Source organism: Lissotriton helveticus, chromosome 4_1, assembly GCF_964261635.1.
Source record: "Lissotriton helveticus chromosome 4_1, aLisHel1.1, whole genome shotgun sequence".
Lineage (NCBI taxonomy): Eukaryota > Metazoa > Chordata > Amphibia > Caudata > Salamandridae > Lissotriton > Lissotriton helveticus.
This window is the reverse complement of record NC_136063.1, coordinates 726,545,992-726,570,604: the sequence shown is the minus strand read 5'-3', so window position 1 is coordinate 726,570,604 and position 24,613 is coordinate 726,545,992. Positions and strand designations below refer to the sequence as shown.

At 42.0% G+C, this 24,613-nt stretch overlaps 1 protein-coding gene across 1 annotated transcript in view; it reads left to right on the top strand.

Annotated features, from left to right (window-relative positions):
* Window positions 1-24,613, top strand: part of DSG4 (desmoglein 4) — a 117,364-nt gene that overhangs the window by 45,641 nt on the left and 47,110 nt on the right. Inside the window, exons 2-8 of the mRNA XM_078687379.1 lie at window positions 108-143; window positions 960-1,097; window positions 5,388-5,822; window positions 12,847-12,991; window positions 16,615-16,781; window positions 20,159-20,293; window positions 21,467-21,652. Of these exons, the coding sequence (XP_078543505.1) occupies window positions 108-143; window positions 960-1,097; window positions 5,388-5,822; window positions 12,847-12,991; window positions 16,615-16,781; window positions 20,159-20,293; window positions 21,467-21,652 (1,242 nt within the window). The remainder of the gene's footprint in view (window positions 1-107; window positions 144-959; window positions 1,098-5,387; window positions 5,823-12,846; window positions 12,992-16,614; window positions 16,782-20,158; window positions 20,294-21,466; window positions 21,653-24,613) is intronic.

Sequence of the window (24,613 nt, the reverse complement as noted above, 5' to 3'; positions counted from 1 at the left end):
TTTAGTCATTGAGCATCTCTGAAGAAATTATGTAACCCATCACAAAACATTGCATTACAAGTATATATACAGTATGATGACTTTTTTTTATCTCTCTTGATTGGCAGGTGTCACTGGAATCCGTTTGTGGGTGGCGCTTAGAGGTAATGTGTTTTAAAAACCTATTTTGTAGAGTGGAAATGTTCTTTCTGTGCAATTAAATTAAACTGGCCTTGCCAGTGGGGTGTCTGCATGTACAGCTGGCCATGGGGTGGCACATGGCCCAGTTATTCACAGGGAGGTGGGTGCCAGAGTCTGACTTGGAACCAAAAGCAACCCTGGAAAAAATGTTAAAATCAGCCCGCTCCTTTCCTCCCCTCTTTCAATCACTCTCTTTTTCTCCATCCATCCATTCTGTTTTTCTCCTTCTTTCTCTCACATCTTGCCCTCTGAACTCTCTCTCTCTCTCTCTCTCTCTTTGATTCTGAAGCCACCCTTGTGCCTGCTATCTCCTAAGAGAGCAGGTGAAAGTGACATACGGACTAGTCTCTAGTCCCTAAGTCACTTTCACCTGCTCTAGAGCATCCCCAGCTCTTTAAAAACCGGCCTACAATGTCCCGGACCATCCAGGAAAAAACTCCTGATGGAAATAAGGGCCAGTCCGACCCCGTTGGGTGTACCTGTGCGGTCAGCAGGATTCAGCACTGCGCCGCCACTGCCAAATAAGCTCCCTACAGAAAGCAGGCTCTGGCCAGCCAGGGCAAAGACTGTAACTGAAAATACTGTGAATGTTGCATTAGCAACCATTTTGAAAAGAACGACAGGCTTTCAGTAATTATCTTATTTGGATTTGAAAAGTGTTCAACATCTAAAAAGCACATATTTAGTGCATGCGAAAGAATGTGTGGCCTGCTGACAAACATAATAGATAATTGTATTACTATTAAAATGATGGCTGAAGACAAAGAGTTCTTTTTAAGGTGAACAAGCAAACCTACCGATATGAAGGATCCCCGTTACATTCGCCTGGTTTGAGGAGACAGAAACGTGAATGGATTGTCCCCGCAGTGATGGTGAGAGAAGGAGAGGACTATTCACGGAAAAATCCAATCTGCAAGGTAAGTGCCCGCCAACTGAGAGGAACATGGTACGGCCTCATTGTTCATATCTAAGCATAGTCATTTATCAATGTATTATTTCACACTTTTTCTACCCATGGAGATTAAACTGTGAAGCCACATCCTAATAATCCCTTAGGATACCGTGTTTGCTCTACACCACCAAGGCCTATGTGCTAGAAAAATACATAGAGCTAATTCGGTTTGCAGAGTGATGCCATTCAAGTATTTATGTAATGTAATGTAATGTGTATACTTGTATAGCGCACTGTTGCCAGCCGGCGTCCTGGCGCTGTATACCACTGGGGAACCCGTCCTGGCTTTCCCTGTGGGATGATTCCTGCTGGGAATCCCCAAGGTGCAGCCAGGCATCCCCAGCGTTGATGGGGCTGTTGTGGAGATTAGGCAAGCTAATGTCCAGAGTTGCCGAGTGGGACCCCTGGTTAGAGTAGGCACCGAGGCGAGAATTATCGAGTCCGCTGACCCTGGTCCACAACCCTGCCGCATCGGGAATCGAACCCTGGTCCCGGGCCGACTTCTGCTTCTGGGTCTGCCCCCTCTAACCAGTGAGCCACACCACTCCACTCTTTAATTCAATAATGAATGCATTCATTCATTCATGCACTCATTTATTCATTCGCTCACTCATTCATTCATTCCATCTTAATTGACACAAAATATTGGAGCCAAATCCAAATTTTCCCAGATGTAATTATATACTGTGTATGGCTCACTCTCTGGCCCAAGCTTAAATTGCTGCCAACTCTGATTTGAGCTTGGAAAAATGTAAATTCTCATTACTAATTTGCATTTTCACAACCGATTGAAACCTTGCTCTCAAAGGATTCTCACAATTGAAGGAATTCGTATAATATGCTGGAATGGTCACATGCACAAGTTGAGGGTACATTCTGAGGGTAAATGTCATTTCTGAATCACCAACGCATGTCAGTGTCACCAACATGTAAGCTTATCAGTTGCCCCATGCCTCTTGCAGATATAGGCCTATCCCAGGGACGCATGCACACCTGCCCTGTCAAAAACAGGAGAAAACGTGTTTTCTGGTGTGAAAGGAGATGGGACACGTCCATATTTAATGGGAGTGAAGGGAGCGAACATTGATCACGAAGAAACCTATTTTCCACTCTGAACAAAACGTTTCATGTGGCAATGCGAATTTGTTTCATTTCTACACATGCAGACTTTTCTACCATTGGGAAAATCATCATTCACTAATGTATGCATTGGAGTGAATTATTATGTATTTAATTAACAGTTTTATACAGCGCACCTGCACCACAGAATGTCATAGGGCGCTTTAAATATAATTTCTAGGTATATCATTGAGCAGACAAAGTTACTGTAGCAGACAAGGAATCTATCTTAGAACAGGGATACTCATAGGATTCGTTCAGAGTCTTTCCAGAGCCATACATTTGGTCCAAACATAAGAATAATCCGGTTGAAACAAACTTCGGACAGTTCCACCCCTGCTGTGCAGATTGGACCAATTTTCTTCCACTATTCTTAACATGTGCAGACATGGATTGTGGTATTACACTACAGCGTCTTCAGTCTTCTTTTCCAAAATTGCTTTGTAACGTTCATAGTTTGTGAAGGCATGTTGGCATATCTGTGCGGCAGTGTCAGCAGGTTAACAGCTCTCATAACCTAGACTTTTCGAGATTTTCAGTTAGAAAAACAACTTTCACTTGGTTTGAGAGAATTTAACTGGGATGTTAAAGAAATCTAAAATATAGAGCAAATATGTTGAGACATTTGTCTAATAAGGGTTGCCTACTTTCACAACTCATAAATTCTGCAGAATTTATCACCATGTTAATTTATATATTAATCATCATGGGCCAGATGTAGGAGCCCAAATACCTGTCGGTAACGGCCGAATTCGGCCGTTACCGACCGGTATTTAGGATTTGGCATGTAGGGGGCATGTCATTTACAGAATCGGTAAATTTACAGATTCGGTAAATATACAGAATCGGTAAAATATCGATTCGGTAAATATACAGAATCGGTAAAATATCGATTCGGTAAATATACAGAATCGGTAAAATACCGATTTGGTAAATTTACCGATTCTGTAAATGAGATGTAGGTGGCACTGCAAAGAGTGCCACAGGCCCTTAAGAATCGGTATTTTACCATCCAATCCTATTGGGTGGTAAAATACCGAATACAGGTGTGCATGCACATCTGTGCATGCACACCTGTGCCATGTGACACACAGACATGCCCTTAGGGCATGTATGTGTGCCACATGTTAAACGTGCCTGTATTCGGGGTGCTAGAGGGTGTCAAAGTGACACCCCCTGCACCCTGTGGAGGAGTGTGGCTCACTGATTAGAGCGGCAGACCCTGATGCAGAGGTCTGGCCTGGGACCAGGGTTCAATTCCCGACGCGGCAGGGTCCTGAGCCCAAAATGTCCACGGACTCGATAATTCTCGCCTCGGTGCCTATTCTAATCATGGGGTCCCACGCTGCAACTCTGGGCAATAGTTGCTTAATCTCCCCTACGGCAGCCCACCCGCTGCGGGATGCCTGGCTTTCACCCTGGGGATACCCAGTAGGGGTTATCTCACAGGGAAAAGCCAGGACGGGTTCCCAAGGCAAGCGCCTTGATGCCTTCGGGTGATACGTGCGCTATATAAGTCGCAATACATTTACATTTACACCCTTGCAGGATTCGGTATTAACCAATTCGGTAAATACCGAATCGGTATTGCCCATTGATTCCTATGGGCTAAGCCCATAGGAATCAATGGGCAATACCGATTCGGTATTTACCGAATCGGTAAATACCGAATGTTACCGATTCGGCAAATAAAAATAAAAATGTACCTACATCGCCCACCTTCTTATTTACCGATTCATGAATACCGAATCGGTAAAATTCGGTATTTATGAATCGGTAAATTAGAATTACCTACATCTGGCCCCATATCTATCGTCCTAAGTATAAGTCTCTCGTTGGGCAGCAAAAGTGCCATGTGGGCGAGTGGTAACTATAGAGCCACAGCAATTGTCTCTATATATTTTAATGAAGTAATATTTTGTTGATTTGATTAATAGGTACCTTGGCCTGATATATATTTAAGTTCTCCTTTACTGAATTTGTGTATGAACAAAACCAAAAAGTGATGCCTTGAAAGTTTGAATTAACAGCCGCTGGCAATTATTCGAGCCACATCCCGGTCCGTTATGTTATTTTGCCCACCATGTCTTTTCAAAGACGAACCAGTCATAAGCAAACCAGCCATGGTCCTGCTCCAATAGAAACAATCCAGTCCAAACTGCCAGGCTAGGTTCCCTGTGCACGGGGACACCTGCAGCCCCAAACCAGAGGTGGCTCCTCATTGGAGTGGAGGAGCGGCGCCCCACTTAAATTACCCCCAAAGATGAAAAATAAAATGGTAATTCATTATGATTTTATTTTTCATCCACCTGTCCTGAACCCAGTGGCCGGATGGTGGGGGGGTTGGGTGCTGCTGAATGACAGCAGCAGGGAGGAGGGTGGGCTGTCTGTGCACTTTTCAAAGTGTGCATGTCCCTTTGGCCGGCCAGCGCGCTACGGCCAGCCAGTCATGCACAATTTGAAACCTCTAACCAACTGTCTTAAGACATCTGGGGTAGAGTAAGTGCAGGCCTCTAGGCTGCTGAGGAGCACTGAGTGATGCCGCTTGCTCCAATTATGATGCTGCTCTCACAGCATGAGGGCAGTGCCAGTATTGGTGCCTGCACTGCAGAATCCACTTCCTCAGAAGAGGTCTTGAGTGGAGGTCGTCGGTTCATGTATGTTTTATTATTTATATTAATTTTTGGGCACGCCTGCCCTTCCCCACACCCCCATAGATGTCAGCTGCCATTGCCCCAAACTGTTTTTGGCTATGTCAGTAAGATATAGCTTCAGTCCTGTGGCACAGTGAGTATAAGACCCGCAACAGGACAGAAGCTATGCCGCAAAGCGGAATCCTAAATAGACCAAAACTGGTATGGGGTGCTTGTATTCAAATCTGGAGGGGACCTGGCCTGGCAGTTCAGGCAGGACTGCTCATACTGACGCAGGATGAAGCCTAATTTGTGTATGGTAGGTCTCTGTCTTGCATGGCATAGTGAGCACTAGTGGCTGAGATTCATTCAAACATTCGTTCCATTATCTTGTTTTTTACATAAAATGTTGGCATTATAACACAGGGCCTATATTTCACTCTCTGTGTTTCAGATTTGCATTGTGAAGGATACATTTTATATGCTCCTGTTTATTTTACTAGGTTCATTCGGACAAAGACGAACCAAGATTGATATCTGGTGGAACTGGAACTGGAACTGGAACTGGAACTGGAACTGGAACTGGAATTAAAGATGGCATCAAACAAGGAGGCGGTGGTGGTGGCGGTGGTTTTGGTGGCGGTGGCGGTGGTTTTGGTGGCGGTGGCGGTGGTGGTGCCGGCGGTGGTTTCGGTGGCGGTGGAGGTGGCGGAGGTTTTGCTGGCGGTGGTGGTGGTGGTGGAGGTGGTGGTGGTGGCGGTGGTGGTGGTGGTGGAGGTGGAATCATTCATGCATCAAAGCACCGGAAGGACATTAGGTACACAATCTCGGGGCCTGGAGCTGATCAATCCCCATTTGGAGTATTCGTCATGGACCCTGTCACTGGATTCATGAATATCACAACAATCGTTGACCGGGAGGAAACCCCACTATTTATTGTAAGTATTAAAGTCAAGTATTTAAATAAAGATACATTTCTCAGGAAGCTGTCATTAAAAAGCAATTTAAAAACCTCACTAAGAACTGCTCCACCAATCTAATAGTCCTCCTGATAACGTCCCCTTCTGGAACTCTGGAACCAATACATGTGCCTCATTCAGCTTATATGATACTGCCACTTACAAGGAAAATATCCTTTGCTTCTTAGCTTTTAGGTCTCTCCACATACTTATCATCATCTATGCCTCTTTCTCATTGGGAACATTGCACGCAATACTGAAATATTGGCAAATCCTCCATCTACTAAGACCCATCCAGCTACTGCCTCAAGAATCGCCCATCCTTCCTTGGCAAAAAATTCAAGAAAGAAGAGATACTATAACTTCAAACACACATAGACCCATAGATATTCTACTCTTCTGCTAACCAAGGTTCTGTCCTAAAGGCGGACCTAAAAACTCCTTCATGCTGGTAGTCTATGATACCATACAAGTCACCAATAGAAGAGATCACTGGCTACACGCCAGTGGCATTTGACACAGAAGACTACAAGCATTCCATGAATTAAAATTGATTGCATTCGTTATGGGATGCATTAGTTTCTCATTAAGGGATTCATTATTTTCTGGTCATTATTATTTCAGAGAATTTGTAACTGTAATGCTTTCAATTTTTCTGTTTAATAATATCATCCGTGCATTAAAGTCCAATTAGGGATTTACTGGCCTTTTCTACTGCTTTGTTTTCATGTGTCCCTCTTTTATGTCTACCTGCCTGTTTTTCATGCATTGCTGTTTTTGTATGTAGTTCCCACCATTGTCTTGTTTCTTATGTTGCACACTAGTCAAAAGATTGACCGAATCCTGACCCACTGGCTTCCTCCTCGCTACACTCCATTGCTACATACCCATGCTTATTGCTCACCACTTCATTTGTAAACTTTATGACTTGCCAGCAACACTCAAGCCTTGTTCAGTTGTAGAATTCATTCATGGTCCTTGGAGGATAAAGCAAGACACTATGAGAGAATTCTGCTTCTGACCCAACACTAGATCCTTAATTTACCTGGCAGCAACCTCCAGCTTATATTCAAAATAACAGTATGCGATTTTGCTTCCTGGAGCTCGATTAAAGATCACCCATGGAATGTGGAAGAGGAGTTGGCCTAACAGCTAGGGCGGCCGACCTCAAATCTGGGGAACCGTGTACGAATCTCAGCAAGGACGCTCAACATCCTGTGATTCTGGGCAAATCACTTAATCTCCCTGTGCCTACCAAAAATTCATTTGTCCTCATGTAACGCTACTGGTGCTCGTGTAAAGCACTCTGATACCCGATACATTCGGGTCAAGTTTGCGTTATATAAAACTCCGTAAAAAATAAAAGATTGTTGCGCCCTATTGTACACTACTGAAATAGTTAAGTATTACAGATGTCACTGCAAATATTGGTCAGGTTCCTTCTGCAATACTAATTATGCTGGCCCATAGTTAGAGCCCTTGCAATGTAAACCGAGTGTTTCGTCATTTGCGTGGAGTGCAGCCCTATGCAAATCAGGGCATTTTTTTGCCTGTGTGCATGTGCAGCGTTTCTCATGCAGGTTCATGGGAAAAAGGGTCATGAAGGAAATTGTGGTTTTATGAGAGTCTTCGAGTTGCTAGCCCTGCAAGACTGCAGTGCAGTAGCTAGGCCTTTTGCCGCCTGTGGTGGTTCCAGCGTTTGCTGAGCATTGTTCATGAAGAAACATATTTTCACCTATGTACAAAACGTTCCATGTGCCAATGTGAATTGGTTTCATTTCTATGCATGCAGACTTTTCCACCATGGGGAAATCCACATTTATTAAAGTGTGCATTGGAGTACTACAAGAAATCTATAGCCCATAGATTTTCTAGCGTGCGCCTGGAATTTAAATGTATTTATTTAACAGTTTAAATGGTGGCACACGGTTGATGCACCCCCATTGTGCCCTTTGGAAGGCACATGGAGTTTTCCAGGGATCCTCTAGAGACCTCTTCATCACAATTCAAGAAGAGACTGTACATGTTTCCCTTTGTCCTTGACCCTTCTATGAAAGGCAGGCCAAACATGCTTCTGCACCCTGCTTTCAGAACCAGGTCCTGCATGCCCTGATGTGTAGAAGTTACATATATGTTTGCAATGGAGCACACAGAATCACTGTGTGTGGCTGTATGCCCCTATTGAGATCGAACACTGGAGCAAATTGGGTCTATGTGCCCATACGTCCACAAAGCCAAGGAATCATAGTTGGCTGATATGAGCCGCAATGGTTGTTACTCAGTTTTTGATACAAAAAATAAATATCTCTGACCACTGGGCCCTCCTGACCCCCTGTTCTCTTATACGAGCATTGGGCACACTGCTCTCAAATGGGTTACCTCATTTCTTTATTGAAGGCAACGGCTTCTCAAAATGGAATCTTTCAGTTTCTCTCACATTTAGAAACCAGCATGATCTTTTGTGGTACCACTGACATTCACATAAGTGTAACCCTGGGTGTACTACTAACAAGGCAGAACACTCTCCACAACTGCAAGGACAGCTCTCAGCTCTACCTCAGTTTTGTTGTAAGTGAATAATATTCACCACCTGGGATACAGCCTCAGCTTCATCCACTCTTGAATTTTGGTTCTGTATTTAAATTTGAATCCAATCAAAACTGGATATGTTTTTCTGTAAGCTGGAGTCACTAAGGTGCAGCTACAAGCCATTGCAGGTTTTGTTGTTTCACTCACCAAAAACTCAGTTTCTATACTGACTATGTGGAACCATGGGAACCATAATCATAAGCAAAGACAACTGGTTTTGCTTAAGGCTTTCCCTATCTTCAGGTACACCTATGGAACCAGCAGCAAATAAGCTGCAGAAGTGTAGCTGTTTCTCATAGACAGACAAGGTACAGCAGATACAATGCAAGTGTCCCACACTGAAACGAGCAGGGGCGGATCCTCCTTATTGGCGGACGAGCGTCGCCCCCCTGATAAAAGAGGAAAAAAAATGACAATAAAAGGATTCTATTATCATTTTCTTTTTGCCTAACAGCTAACAAGCGAGTTTAAGTGGGGCCAGGCAATCTTGTTGGAGAGGCATGGCAGGGGGAGGAGTAGTGAGCACTTTTTAGTGGGCAGGGTCCTAGGCCGGCCAAACGCATGTGGTACATGTGCATTTAGGTTTCTCCTACCCAGCTGTATTGCACAGCCAGGTTGGATAAACAGACAAAGCTCCAATGCACTGTCTGAGCAGCAAACGAAGCTGCTCAGACCAATCCCAGTGCTTCTCTCATGCTCATACTATTCCCAGCAGTAAAGAAACGCTGGGATTTTGCATCTAGGAGCCTGCGCAGTCGGAGTCCAGGATCAGTGGCGACAAGGACGGCAGGGGCCATCAAAGAGGCACGTAAATGTGATTTTAATTATTTTTTTGTGCATCTAGTTTTTGGTTGTAGTTCCCCCGCCTCACCTCTAAACAGTAATAGCAGCCGCCACTGGAAAGGAGACCCAGTGCTGCAAGCAGTAGTGCAACATGATACATCAAAGAGACAGAGCAGAGGCAGCAGTAGTGCAAGCTTTCCTTAAACACACAAACTGGATGCAGCACAGTTGGCAGCAGAGGAAACTTTATCTACTCAAATAAAACAGAAATAACTACTTTGCAAACCACCACTGCGTAAGAAAAGAGCTCAGAGTTCATATAAAATCTTCACAACAAGAAGATGTGCAATCTTGGGCAATAAATGCAAGTGCTAGATTGGGGTTTACAGGCAGTATGTGCTTCCCACCACCTGCTAGAAGCTGCCTGAAGATCAAGAAGAGTAGGTATTTTGCAATACCAGTGACCAAACTCAATCAGCGGTTCAAGCCAAGTACAATTAAATTTAAGAGTCTTGTCGGGGCTCATCAAGTCTTTTGAAGTCCTACCTACTTATGCAGCTCATATGTTGGGTGATGCCCGGTCAGAATCCTCAGATTAATATAACTGTGGAAACAGGTTTCCACATGCTCATATGTATATTTGAAAAACCTTGGTTCTGTAGGTAGTCCTTACCACACAGTGATAGAAACCTTGAGCTGCTTACACAAGAACATTCAGGAGAAAAAACACCTTCCTATGTTAAGGAAAATCTGAGCTTTTCCAGAACATTTTACTCTAAGTGACAAGTCGGGCTGCTACTCACACTCCACTATTTCTACTGTTATGCAACAAGTGGCAGAATAGCCTGAGGCACACCCAAGGATGTATATGAGGCATGTATACAGAGCATTTTAACATATTAAAATATACAAGCATGTAGTCAACTTTGGGATTCCTTGTATGGGGATTAAGGAGTTTTGTGTCCAGATGTCAGTGGAGACCTCATTGGCTCTATAAAAGCAAAGCTTACTCAGACAGGATTGAGTAGGGCCAGTCGGAGTAAAGCAATCCCATCTCCCACTTTAATTAGAGTGAATTGTGTCAGTTTTCTTTTCTGTTCATCACTGACACGAAAAGCCTACCAGTCAAGGGCAGGAAAAAAACAACCACACATAGGCTGAGAGAAAACTCCAAGGGTATGGAAGTAATGTTTTTTTTTCCAGAAAAAAATTCCCACTGTGGGTGGATGTTTCTGAAAAAACAAAAACAACTAAAAGTTTGGTGAGCATCCGTCAAAGTCGGAGGTAGATGTCCGTCAAACTATTTACAACTTTAAGGGAACCACAGCGACTTTGGTTGCTTTCAAGGCACAGAGATGACTGCTGGGCTGGTGGTCTTCTCTAAATTTGATGGTCGAAGCACTGTAGAGATGGCAGATGTATTGTCCTCTGCCATCTTGAATTATCTGCTCCATCTATCAAACTATAAACCGGACCCTAAAAGAGCATATTCTATTTTGACTGATATTACTAGCCTTAAATGATAACGTCTCTCAAACCCATATTTTAAATAGTGCTACAGACAAGCAAACAAAACAAGTGTTGACAAAAGATAGTAAGTTAGATTTTGAACAGTACGTACATGAAGACACACAACATACTCAAATTGACATAGATAAGACACATGTGCACATGTGCAGAAAGAGCTATTGACATAATTCTAGATATGGACAACACACACTACTTCTCAATCTGGCACATTCAGCAGATAGTCCACGACAGCAAACAAATGATATATAGTTGGGACTCACCATGCAGGTTGGAAAAAAGAAAGCAAGAGAGAAGAGGACGTGGAATCAATGGCAGAAGCAAGGCGTTTGAGCAATGGGGCATGTGAGGCAGTTAGGAGGAATGGTAGACTGTTAGATGACAGGCAAGTCAAGAACAATTAGAAATACATATATTTAGGACAATACACAAAGGCTGACACACAGAGTCCCAAACAACATATATGTATTCAGAAAGGATGGACTAATGGATGATTATTGCATTAGGCAGTCACTATCCCCAGTTAATCTTTAGCTCCTCTGCTGAAAATAATCAAGGCAGAGGACAGAGTGGGGTCAATGCTGATTCAATCCTTAACATCAACTTTTAGAAGAAAACTGCAGTCTCTGTGCACATCCAATTGATGTTTTTCTGAAAAGATACCCTCTATAAATCGTAAATCATAATCGTAAATCATACGTTCTTATATAGCGCCTTTCACCGTAAGGTCTCTAGGCGCTTGCTTTGGGAACCCGTCCTGGCTTTTCCCTGCGAGATAACCCCTACTGGGCATCTCCAAAGTGAAAGCCAGGCATCCCATCGCTGTGGGGCCGTAGTGGAGATTAAGCAAGCTATTGCCCAGAGTTGCAGAGTGTGAGCCCATGATTCGAGTAGGCACCGAGGCGAGAATTATCTAGTCCATGGACATTTTGAGCTCAAGACCCTGCCGCGTCGGGGATTGAACCCTGGTCCTGGGTCTGACCTCTGTGTCCGGGTCTGTCTCCTCTAACCGGTGAGCCACACTTCTCTATGACAAAGTAATCAATACAGTGCCTTCTGAGTGCACCTCAGTACCTTCATTTATTTACTAATAATGTATGAGATAAGGAGGCCTGTCAGATCACACCTGTACAGCAAACACTCCAAACTTGAGTGGCAGTACATAGTATGTGCGCATCATTCCACCACACGCCTAAAAAAATGGTTGTGTCCTCTTCAGTGACAAAGACGGTTCAAAGTGTGCCTTTTTATTTTATTTTCATGCTAACTGAAATACCAGCTGTTTATTTTCCCTGCTGTTTGTGTGTCCAGTAAGATTGCAATTTATTTTCTATCACTTTCTCTTGACGTTGTTGCTATAAAGTCTTTAAGTGGCACTGTAATGGTGTAGCTGCCTCAGATTTGAATATTTTGTTACATGGTGATTGGTTCTTGTCTCTTTCACAAATAATAATATTAGACCCTTCCAGTAGAATTAAATATGCATTAATGCTTTTTCTACTTTTCAAGTGTGCAGTATAGTGCAGCCCACATGCAAAGTTGAAGAAGTTGGGAGAGTTTTAAAGCTTGCTCTACAGTTACGCTTGTCTCAATGGGACGTACGTTTTTGCCGCAAACCCATCTTTACCAATAACAGTAGAAAGTGATTTGTGTCAAAACCCATGGTTGATTGTATAGGAATGTCCCTCTACCACCCCATGAATTGCCTTCTTGGCACAAAGTAAGTGACTTTGGCCAACTTTCCAATGCAAATCCTGACTTATTCTGGAAAGTAAATCAATACTTTGCACCGGGCTTGCGTTACAAAAGTGACACAGACCTTTCCCAAAGTGTTGATAAATCTGAGCCTCTGTTTCTACCACAGTCAGACGGCCATCATTGAAAAATCTGATATTGAAACAGATTCTAAGAATCCAAACTCTATTTCTGAGGCCTGATGTGTGCATACTGCTCTCCCTCCACCAATCTCAGAGATAGCAATTCCACAAAACAAAGTAGTCCCTTCTTGTATTTTATATGCAATAATTAGCAATCAAAGCCGAAGTGCTTTTAGTCAACCTCAAAACAATAATGGTGTTATGCATCTCTGTGCTTTTATTTTCAGCTGATAGCCCGGGCTGTGAATAGCCAAGGACAGGATGTAGAAAAGCCACTGGAAATTCGCATTAAAGTTATGGACATCAATGACAACTACCCAATCTTTCTGCAGAACGTCTTTCGAGCATCTGTTGAAGAGAGAAGTCCAGCAAGTAAGAAATGAACTCTTTCAAGTACAAATGGATGTTATGACATATCACAAGATTCATGTAGGGTAAAAAGCTGGGAAATATACATATTTTTTAAATATTTAATGTAGTTTCAGATATTTTTCATACCTTGATTTACAATTATCTTGAAACTCAGACCTATCAAACAAGTTGACATTTGATGATGTTAATTAGGGAAATTGAGGCGTTTATGTGTCTGGTAGAAAAATCAATACCACATAACGAATTGTAAAAGTCATTTACAACATCTACAGACAAAACGAAGTAAAAAATGTTTTTTTTAAAAAGGATTTGAAGACCAACATCGGTGATGTCAGTATGTGTCCTGCTAATGTACTTAAAATTTGAGGATGAAACAAAAGTTGTACAACTTTCCCTAACTGATGTCAACCGTTGTCCTGCCCCAGCACGAACAGTATACCTTTGTTTTGTAGCTGTAATTCTACGACACATCATCCCTCTGAAGCAACCTATAAACACAACTCAGAAATTCAGTGATGTAGCCTTAATACAAGCTGTGATTCCAGAGTACAGGGTATACATGAATCAATAAGGGGCAATGATCAAGGGAGATCATAGTGCATTCTGTTTCCAGCTGAATAGGAACAATTTTCTTTCCGCATAGATCCACGTCATGACATGAAGTTAAAGAATGTGTATTCATTTTGTATTTGTTTGTTTGGCTATTTTGTACACTGCTGCTTCTTGTCATCCAGCCACTTGGGAGTCATGGGATATAGTGTGAAATATGATAAAAATGTCTGTGACCAGATAGTGGAATGTGGTAACAGTCTTTGTAGCCTGTTAGTATTTTTTTGGGGGGGAGAAGGCATTGTAAATCATATTGCAATAGTCCTGGTATACCCTCGCCAAGTCTCTTATCAATTTCACCTGTATATCCGTATGTATGGATTGGAGGCTATTTCAGAGCACATTAAACGTTAATAATGTTCTCTTTACGAGATTGATTTTCAAGGTCTCTCAAACTCTCTAAGTAGCAACCTGATTGGGCTTTGAAAAATTATATTTTCTCTTCAAATACCGGAGTTGTTGAACCAGAAAAGGCCTTTCTCAAATTCCACCAAAGGAATATATTCAGATTTCTTTTTCACTGCAAATACCCAAATGATTTAAATAGATCTTTTTCAGTGAAAAAGTTGATGTCGGTTGTCATTAGCAGCTGAACCAGTCATCCACCCCTTACTAGAATTCTCCACCATGAATTAGTCCTTCAAATGCCAATGTGTGTGGGCCACTTTACATATGTACATCCCTCCAAGGTGTTCTAATACTAAAGTATTACCAATTGATCAATTTCTGTGATGTTTAAGTTCTAGGTATGTGGGCCTAGGTCTGTAGGATGGGAGAACAAACCTGCCTGAGCCTTGCAGGTCTCAGAATTAGCAGGACTCCCTTGTTCTAATTGCTTCCTTGTGAGCACCATCTTTAATACCAGTAAGGTGGCATGGTAGCTCAGCTTACTTTATCTAGCATCCCTCTGTCCCTTCTGTCAGGCAGACTAGGAGTAGAGAGTGTAAAGCAGTTCAATAGCATACGAGTGACCCCGTCTGCAATTTTCCAATGGTGCTCTTCATCGGATGTCATTTGTGCCACAATCCATTGCTTTTCTCCTCTGTCAGTGTTTCGCTATCATTCCCCATGTGACTGAGTGTATTTTTGATATGTCTTCTACTCACTGGATGGCTACTGGTTCTGGGAGCGACCTAATGATGCTGGCTTTGTGTCTCTTTATACTTCATGGAAGGCCATAAATCGCTCCCCTTCCATTTCTGTTGCATTTCCAATTTCCTCTTCTTTTGTAGTTTTCTCCACAACCAGCAAGTTTGTTATCTATGGTTTCATTGTCTTTTGTTTAATGATTCTTTTTAGGGGCAGTTGCCCATTTTCAACTAATGTCCTCTAATGGATTGTGCATTCAATTCTATTTGTTTTGGACAGTGCATTTTCTCTCTGTGGGTCCTTGCATGAGGTGTGCGTTTAAAAGGTGACATTTTTACTACACAGTGTAGCATTAAACAAAGACCAGCAGGTTGCTATATTTTGATGAAAGATGCAGGTGGTGAGAGAACAGATACTATACTGTTCGAGCAAAAACGTGTGAATGCTTGTTTTAAAGCCTAATTTAGGAAACATTTGAAGATGTGAAATAGTCGTTTCACAAAAGTCTTTAAATAAATGATTTCCCTGCCCTCAATTATGGCTTTCTTTTCTTCCGTCAGCCGAATGATACATACCTTCCTCTTGGATAACACCATGCACATAACCCGAACTGCCTATACTTTTAGGCTTATATATAAAGAAATATAATAAAAATGCATTAGATGCTGCAAAAGGAAAAGAGAAATTAAAACAATAAAATAAGTCAAATATAAACCAGAATAGCGAGGAAGTAGGATCCATGTGGAAATCTAGCTATAGTCATAACAGTTATTATGACTAGTGTGGTTAAATATTAATACAGAAAAAAGTAAGGAAGGGGAAAAACAATAAAGTCATTTTTGGGGGAATCGGAGCTTCATCATTTGAATGAGTATGTGCAAGAAAATAGTTAAAAGTGGCCAAAATATAGCTCTTTTGGTAATACAATGGAAAGAAGAAAGAGTAGACTCGGTCAGTTCTATGATTTACAGAAATTCATTCCCATGACAATTTATAAAAAACTTTCCCGCATGGGGTGAAGTGTTCAAATACAGAAAGGAAGATCACGTCTCTTATATTCACTGGTGTTTCTGCTCGTTTCAAAACATGATGAGCAACTAAAATATAAGAAAACCTGAAAAAGTTCAGAATCCCTATTCTAAAGCCACAGCATTGATGCAAAAATGGGCATGAAACGCCAATAAAAAGCTTAAAAGAGACCCATGAATAAGTTAATTACACACTCTTAAACACAGAGCTATATCAGAATTCATCTATGGAATGAGTGGGACATTTTCATTTGAACTTTAGAAAGCTAGACACCATGTTTCTGATCAAGTTAGAATTAGGAAAAACATTAATGTCCGTTTGTTCCTATCTTGCTTAATAATGGGGTTTGCCATTGGAACAATAAAGGTTTTTGAAAATAAAAAAAAGAAAAAGAAAAAAAAAGAAAATAATGGGGTTTGCCTGTGATCATGTGCCCCCAATTTTTGAAGACAAGAGATTCGTGGTTCAGATAACAAGATGTGCCCAGGGACAGACGATGTTTCCCACCTGGGCAATCGAAACAAGAACTCTGGTCTCAAAATTCCACACCTGCAAAGTTTCCAGTAGACAACATGTCCAATAAAATACAAAAAAGTGTCATAAGGAGTACTGGTGTGGAGAAACATTTCAGAAAACTGTTCTCTCGAGATACACTGAAGAGTCCCAGTCGTTAGGAAGGGAGGCAGAACAAAATAGATTAGATGTGGCAGCCCCACAGAAGGTGTGTTTATTGATGCAAACAATGTATAACATCTGATGAATAAGCCTACATTTCAATAGTATCATGGCCAGCGCGCACACTCTGGAATATTATGCTTAGCCCATGCCTAGGTGTGTATTGATTCTACACTCATGTACTGTTAGAAGAAAAACTCATTTTGTGTTCTCCTTTGCAGATACGCTGGTTATGAGGATGTTTGCTACGGATGCAGATGAAGAGAACAACTTGAATTCCCAAATTGCCTATAAAATTATTTCCCAGTCACCTGATAATCCAGCAATGTTTATAATGAACCAGTACACTGGAGAGGTCTTTACAATGATGGACAGTCTTGACAGAGAGGTAAAATATGCTTTTTATTTAGCAATAAAAAAAACTCATTTTGATACTGCATTTAAAAATTCTTAACATGAATCACACCAAAGTTTTGAAGTACTGAATGGACTGCACACATAGTGAGGAGGTGAAGAATCAGAACAGTAAAAGCATAGAATGTGATACAATGTAGTTTAATGAAAGGAGTTAGCACTCAGCCATTAGGAACAGGACGCTAGAATACTGGACTGCACTACAATGGGTCAGAGCATTTCTCACAAACCATAGCCAAAACTCAAGATCTTATCATTGAAATAATGCACACTTCTTGTGTTGTTTCGTAAGGGTCTGCCCTTTCATGTCTTCTTTTCAGCATCTTTATAAAGCCCTAGTCGCAGCTTCTTGTGCAGTACCCGGTGAACGTTCAATTGCACACTAATTACACTCAAATCCACTTTTGTATGGAAAATGTGCCATAGTGTTGTGCGATTCTCCTTCGCCGCTGTATTGCTTATGGACTTTGATTATGTGTAAAAACCCAGTGTCAAAGCTAAATCGGACTGTTCCTACAAGAAGCATTCTGGAGGACACCCATGTGATATACTCATGAACATAGATACCTGCCAATGCAAGCCCTATGCACATTCTAGCCTGCCTGTGGGACAGTATACAGGGATTTGGATATCTTTCTACAAATCAACAAACAAAAAACAGGATTCTGTTAGCACTTTGATAAAATGTTAGGTATAGGCTTTCCATTCAGTTTACTAACATTTGCCTCTCGCAATGCACTAAAGATTGCCATTTTCAGTTGTTAAACATTATGTGAGTTTTAAACTTGGTCCGCCCTGCAGGGTGATTCCCACACTTTTTGCCTAAACCCCTCTGTTGTCTGAACCTGTTTATGTTGAATTGTATGACTTCGTCGACTTTACCACTGCTAACCAGTGCTAACATGCTTGTTCTCTAGCCTTTAAATATTGTGAAATTGGCTTTCATACAATTGGCACATTTAATTTACGTATAAGTCCCTAGTCAAAAGGTACTACATGTAACCAGAGCCTGTATATTAAATGCTTTTAGTGGACCTGCAGCACTCCTTGTGCCACCCACTTGCTTGCATGCGTGGGTGGTGCCAACACCAAACACAGTGGGAGAAGTCCACACAAACATTTGGCGGCTTCCGTTTAGGCCCTGGCCTTTATTTGGTTTTGATAATTATTTATGTATTTTTTTTTAAAGTTGTATTAGTATTATTAAAAATTAAGCACTACGGTCTTCCACTAAGAAGAGAACTGGTCTAAGCTGTCTACTGAGGATTTCATCAAGTGTAGGTTGATGCCATCCACAAAGAGGTTCAAACTCCTTCCACAAAGTACTGCAGAAGGTTCTTTGTAACACTTCCAGTGCTTCATTTGTGATAGAATGAGTGTTGGTGACCAGTGCTTCATTTGAGCTGGTGGTTTCCGGTGCTCGGCACCGGCACTTAATTCTTAGCAGCGGCGCTTATGACAGTCTGCCACATGGTGGCGCTGTCTTCCAAATTTGGGTATGAGCACAACAACAGCTGCTTATAAATTTAATATACATTAACAGTTACTGATACGTGCCACCAGTAAATCTTATACCTTTGGGGGCCTGGAATATTCTGAATTGTCACACTTGTAGGAGTGTGATGGTTAATAGTTGTGTTGGTTCTGTAATTGGCAGCGCTGACAGGAGGAATGGATTGTGGGGGCCCTGGCACTTATTGTTTTACAAATTAACTACTGCTGGTGCCAAAAGCTCTGCTCAGATACCCGCAGCTGGTGCTTTAAATGTCAGTGTACCGAGTACCAAGGATGCATTTTCTTGAATCAACCAAACGGCTCTCCCGTCTATTTTCAGACTCTCCATGCTCCTTTATCTCACTCGTGCAGGTTCCTGCTTTCTCCCTTTGCAACATGTTATCCGTCTTTCTCTTCCTCCTTTTTTCCCCTTTGTGTGTTCTTCCCTCTCTGGCTTGCAGTGAATGTCTAAAGAGGAAAAATAGGAGCCGGTGCCCCATAATGAGGGCTAGTGACTTGGAGGGTGAGGCACTGAACTCGGGGGGATTGGAGGGGGGGGTTGCTGTTTGTAACAATAACTTATGATATAACTTACAATTTAAAAGCACCTGCTGCAGAGTTCCTGGTGTGTCCAGCTCTCAGGCAGCAATAAAAAAATCATGATAACTCTTGTGATTAATGTTCCTGGTAGAGAGAGAGAGATTGGAGTTTTGTCTTGTGGCAGTTTTGACTCACTCACCATAAAGTAGCGCAGAGGGTTATTATGCCTGCTGCAAAGGACAGATCTGTATTTGAGTGGATTCATACAGCCAGCCTTTACCAGTGCTTTAAAACAAAGGAAATTAATGTGAATGTCAGAGAATGGCTATAGAGGGATGAGGGACTCTTTTGCCAGGTTGTAGTGCGGGTATCAGAGAAGGAGGTCATTGGGTGGGGAGCGCCAAACAGGATTGTCACACTGGGCATCACCAGTGTTAAAGCCGGACAGCATTGGCATCCACCACTCAAATTAAGCACTGATCACATAAGTGGCTAGCGTAAAACAGGGCCTCTTCAAACCTTTGTTTACCTTTGTTTACTGGCAATCAGGACTTCCCCCTACTCTATCAAATGTGTCACTCAACCTTGGTTACCCCAGGCATAGCTATCAGTGGTGCATCCAGTGCACTAGCACCAGGCCCCAGAGGGGAGTGGGGCTCACACTGCCCTGATCCGGCTGCAGTTATTTAGCAGGTTGTGCTTTCAGTTTTTTTATGAGGGCTGCCTGCGGCTGGCTCTGCTTGTTTATTCTTCATAATGGGAGACGGCTATCACAGAGAGCAAAATGGGCCACAGTCCCTAGGTAGAGCGCTTAGACCAGCGGCTTGGCATTAAAAAGTTCAACAGGGAAAACATGTTCAGCTGCCAATATCTATACATGCAACTAACCACCAGTAATATTACAGAGGAAGGAAAAGGCGGATGAAGTTGAATGGGTAGGAAGTTGGCGATTTGTTTCACTAGCACCAAGCTAATTGTGCAGGTCTTCAGACGGTGTGCAAGCATCTTTATTTGTTGCTCCTAAACAGAGTAACTTAAGTCTTTGCAGCTTGATTTGCATAAAGCCCATTGCATTTCTATGGTCAGAGGTGTTACCTATTCTGCCTTTCACATCAGTGTTATTTCCCCATCTACCTAGGATACTGATGCATCTTGCATTGGATTATGGATCAAAGCTCCAATCCAGGACCTAATTGTTAAGCCATAGAAGTTACAAATAGCACAATGTCACGAGTCAATGATTTTTATGTCTGTATTTGAGGGTAAGTAGAATTAAAAAGAATAACAATGTCCACTCTTTTTTTTTTTTAAAAACAGCAATACAGCAGCTACAGTCTTTCGGTGGGAGGATCGGACCTGAACGGCGCAGCAGGGGGTCTGTCCAGCCAGTGCTCAGCAGACATCAGTATCCTTGACGTCAATGACAATTTTCCAACACTTGATCAACCATCGGTAAGCAAGATTTCATTATTTACAAATTGACAATGCAAGCAATGATATTCTCGCTTATAAATTACATATTGATTAAACTACTTTTTGGTGTGGCGGTATATATCAGAATAGATCCTGCAAACGCTCTAGATGCTTGCACGTGCCCTTTTTCAGATTGAGGTTAACCAAGAATAATCTCTTGGAACTAGGTAATTTGAGCAAACTAACAAGACCTGGAAACATATAAGCCATGACAAGTGCACAGCAACTCACTCTTTTAGATCTGGTAAATCCATAGTTAGCCCTTTTATGTTCAATGATCACAAAGTGGGCTTTGGGTCAGTCCCCACAAACCATTGGCCTGCTTACTTCAGCCTCCATCAGCAATTGGGTTGAGACATTGACTAACACTACTTGGGTCAGCCTATTGAAGTATGTTAGTCTCACCAAAATACTGTTGGTGTTTAGATAAGTCCTTCCTCCTCCAGTCCTTTCATTTGACTGCTTGAAGGACTTTTCTTACTTTTTACAACTACACTCAACGATCTCACTTTTTAAAAATGTCACACATTAGCAATCTATTTGTTTTTTAAGCGCAGCACCTATTTTTCAGTTGCTTTTGTCAACTATCAAGTGTGAGCCTGAACTTTATCCAGCTGCCACAGTAGCAGGCAACGTTTTACAGACAGAGAACTTGCAAAATCAGTAACAAAAGCCGCTATCTTGCAAGGCTTCGGATATGCATCCTGGAATCAGGCTGGTCTATTTCTACATACCCCAGAACTCCTTTGACTCCTGTTGACGGGCCGCTGTTTCTAGTCAATGTACCTCAGATAGGATGAAAATGACACTGGGCAGCTCTTCAGTATGCCCAGCAACTCCATTTTATGCTGCCATCAGCCCACTGCTGCTCTCCAGTAAACCTGGCAGCATCACGAAAAGGAGCCACCACTGCTGTTCAGCATGTTCACTGGCACCAGTCCACTGATAACAAGCATTGGCAAAGCCAATGGCATGGCTTGTAGTTTAAACCTTAAGTCAGACACATCATTTTTGTCACTGCTTGTTTTACGTCTTCTTTCTTTACCAATGTGTATATTATTTTGTTGTACAGTTTATGCTTCAGGATGTAGTGTTATTTGGAGTGAAGGAGCAGTAAGATAAATAACCTCACATTACCACTTTTCTTTCCAGTATTCTGTTAGTATTTCAGAAAATACAATGAGTGATGGATTGCTCTGGATGCAAGTTAATGATGCTGATCAAGAACAGACCGCAAACTGGTGGGGAAAATTCGAGATTGTTTCTGGCAACGATGGAGGATGGTTTGTTATCGATACCGACCGCACAACCAACATGGGAGTCTTAAGGGTCGTAAAGGTATGGTCTATTTAAGATGCTCGTGTTAACTGTCACAGAATAGTGAACTAAGAAGGAATTAAATTCATAACAAATTCATAATACACATGCCTACAATTTGCAAATCCCAAAAGAGCCCTTTAAATGTCACACAAGTTGTGCTGTACTTGATAAGATGTGTCAAAGATTCTTGACATTTCAACTAAACGTGGGTGTGTGTATTTTTGGCAGATAGTTAAATTGTGAACAAATACAGTATAGCTAATTCACAAGAGTAAATCAACATGTCAAATGCTGTTGCAAGCTACAATACATACTATGGGCTGGCACACATGTCACACTCTACTTTCATCTGTCTCTACTATTCAACTCACGTTCTTAAAACAAAAAATGTCATGGTAGGCAGCCATATTAGAGAACCCAGGGGACGCTCTCTCATATCTCTCGACTCACCCATAACATTATGGTCTCTCATGCTAATCCTAGGTCCATTCTCCCATATAATTGTCTGGTTACCTAAACGAGCCTTCTCCTCTTTCCTACAAAATTCTACTATCCCATAAGTAAACAGAGTCACAACAAAAGAAGACAACTAGCAGAGCAAATATTTCCCATAAAATAGGGGCTCCCTTGCTCTGCCTGGGATATCCGACTGTTCTTCAAGGGCCACACCCAGATGGTCACACACAGAACACTACTTTGCGTCAAATTGGTGTTCCATGGAGAAGCTTTATGGCCATGCTAACATTGCTTGAACCCTGCGTGTTGCATGGTACAAAGACATGAATGAGGAAGTAACAGCAAGAAAATAGGAGTCAGGAGCAAAACAAAATAAAATTGCTCTATGTGAGTGTAGTAGGAACCAGGCCATAAGAAGAGACAGAAGAAATTGGAAATTTCAAGAATATGCAGGGAAGGAATAAGGGGGCCTGTCCATCTATAGGTCATCAGTCATGCTAAACACCAGCTGAGCAAAGCTGTATAAAATTAATCTATATTAAAACTTATACGATATGTACAGATAATATTATTATAGAAAATCCCCTAGAGGGAACCCCATCCAAACACATTTCGTACAAATATTACATTGTCTACTCCTACACATAGCTACCACTATAAATTTCAAATTCTTTCATAAACCGTAAGCATACTCTAAGCCCTGCCCTCACTCTCAACCTAACCTTAAGTCTAACCCTAAAACATACCTTAACTGTCCCTGTAATAATTTACCTTAAATGTAAACCTCACCATAACAATGAAGCTACCTCTTACCCTCACACTAACTTTAAACGTATACCTATTCTAAAGCCTTGCCCTAAGCCCAACTCTAACCCAAGCCATGTGTACCCTAGCTAAAGTAGTGAATGAACCTCAATGCTAAAATGACTCAATTTTTGATAATGACTTAATTTTGCGGTATTCTCTATGTTTTTCTCTTTTCTGGATTCCATATTCTTTTCATTTTAATTCATTTGAAAAGCAGTTTTAGGTCCTGCCTTTATGTGACAGGACACCCACAGGCCGGAAACAAGAATGGCCAAGGTCTCAAGAGTAGACTTTTTTGGCAGTATTTTTAATTTTATTTTTCAAGACCAAAAGCATGCAGGTCAAAGAGAGAGAGAAGGCAACGTCTGTGGATTTGTGAGCAATAGAACTCAAAAAAGTTAGATAAGCAAAGGGGCGATGAACACCAATAGTTCAAATTGGAAGTCCTAAGCGGTCACTAACAGAAAATGCACCATGCAACAATATACTTTCTACAGTGCCTATAGCCAATATGGCCTCATTCCCTCAGTAATCATAGGGAACCCCCCAGTGACTGGTAAATCAGAAATGATTCAGTATTTGGGAAAAAACAGGGCAGGATTTCATAACAGGTGTAGACTAGAAAAGAGATCAGTGGAAATGAGAGCTTACAAGACAGACTCCAGATGTCCCACTTGGCAAACGGGCGAAGTCGGCAGTCAGAATTTAAGGAAGACACTAAGAGGAGTAGCGAGGTTGGAGGAGAACATAGCATGGGACAGGTTTAATGGGGGGAGCAAGCCTGCCACACAGAAAAGGTTCAATCACTTGGGTGTAACACATCGTCCCAGAATCCACAAAGTCGCATCACATCCTCAATAAGCCTCATCTGGTGTAGGGGTACATTCAAGGGCGGTAGTTCCTCTATTCTGTGTTGTATGGCGTGCAACAAAGGGGCACAGAGTCCAAATCAAAATGTGTTTGTGTACCTGCTAGAAGGGTCAGGGAGGGTGTGCAGCGGGCATGCCCACCAGAGAAGATCAGACAACCAAGGGTGATTTCCATCCCAACACGAGACATGAGACATACCCAGAGGACGCTTGTGGGTGGGAACAACAATAACCCAGATGAATTTGCGAGTGACTACCATCTCCTCCAGCATTGCTGTTGGGGAATGGGAGAGACAATGAGAGGGATGATTGTTTACAGTGTCCTTATCTGCATATTACCACCTATGGACCAGCAGCCAACCTCTTCATCAGAACTCTAATAGGTGAGGAAAGGGCCACATACAAAGAAGACCTAGAAAAGCCATTCCCTTGCACCAGTGGCACTAAATACAAATTTTGGCAAATGCCATGGATGTCTCTACTCACATGAGGCTATGTTAGTTGCTATTCAACCCTGGAATGTCTACCTTTACATGTGGGATGATTATGTCAATGGGAAGACTGGTACATTGCTGACATTTTTCATTTCAACCCAGATCACATCTCAATATTGTCTCAGCACGGGAGCGGCCCACAACACTTATAGTAAATCACATTTGCCCCTAAGTGCCCCACTAGCATTCAGACTACCCCTGCTGGTTCGCTCAATGCAATCACTGTGGTGTCCATAAACAATTAGTTTGGTGTCCTTTAGAATTTAAGCTTGGGCTCCTTGAGTATTCTGTCGTGATTTCAGAGCAAGTCAGGACAGTATTATTTCTTCATCCCAGTTTGGCAAAGTAAAATG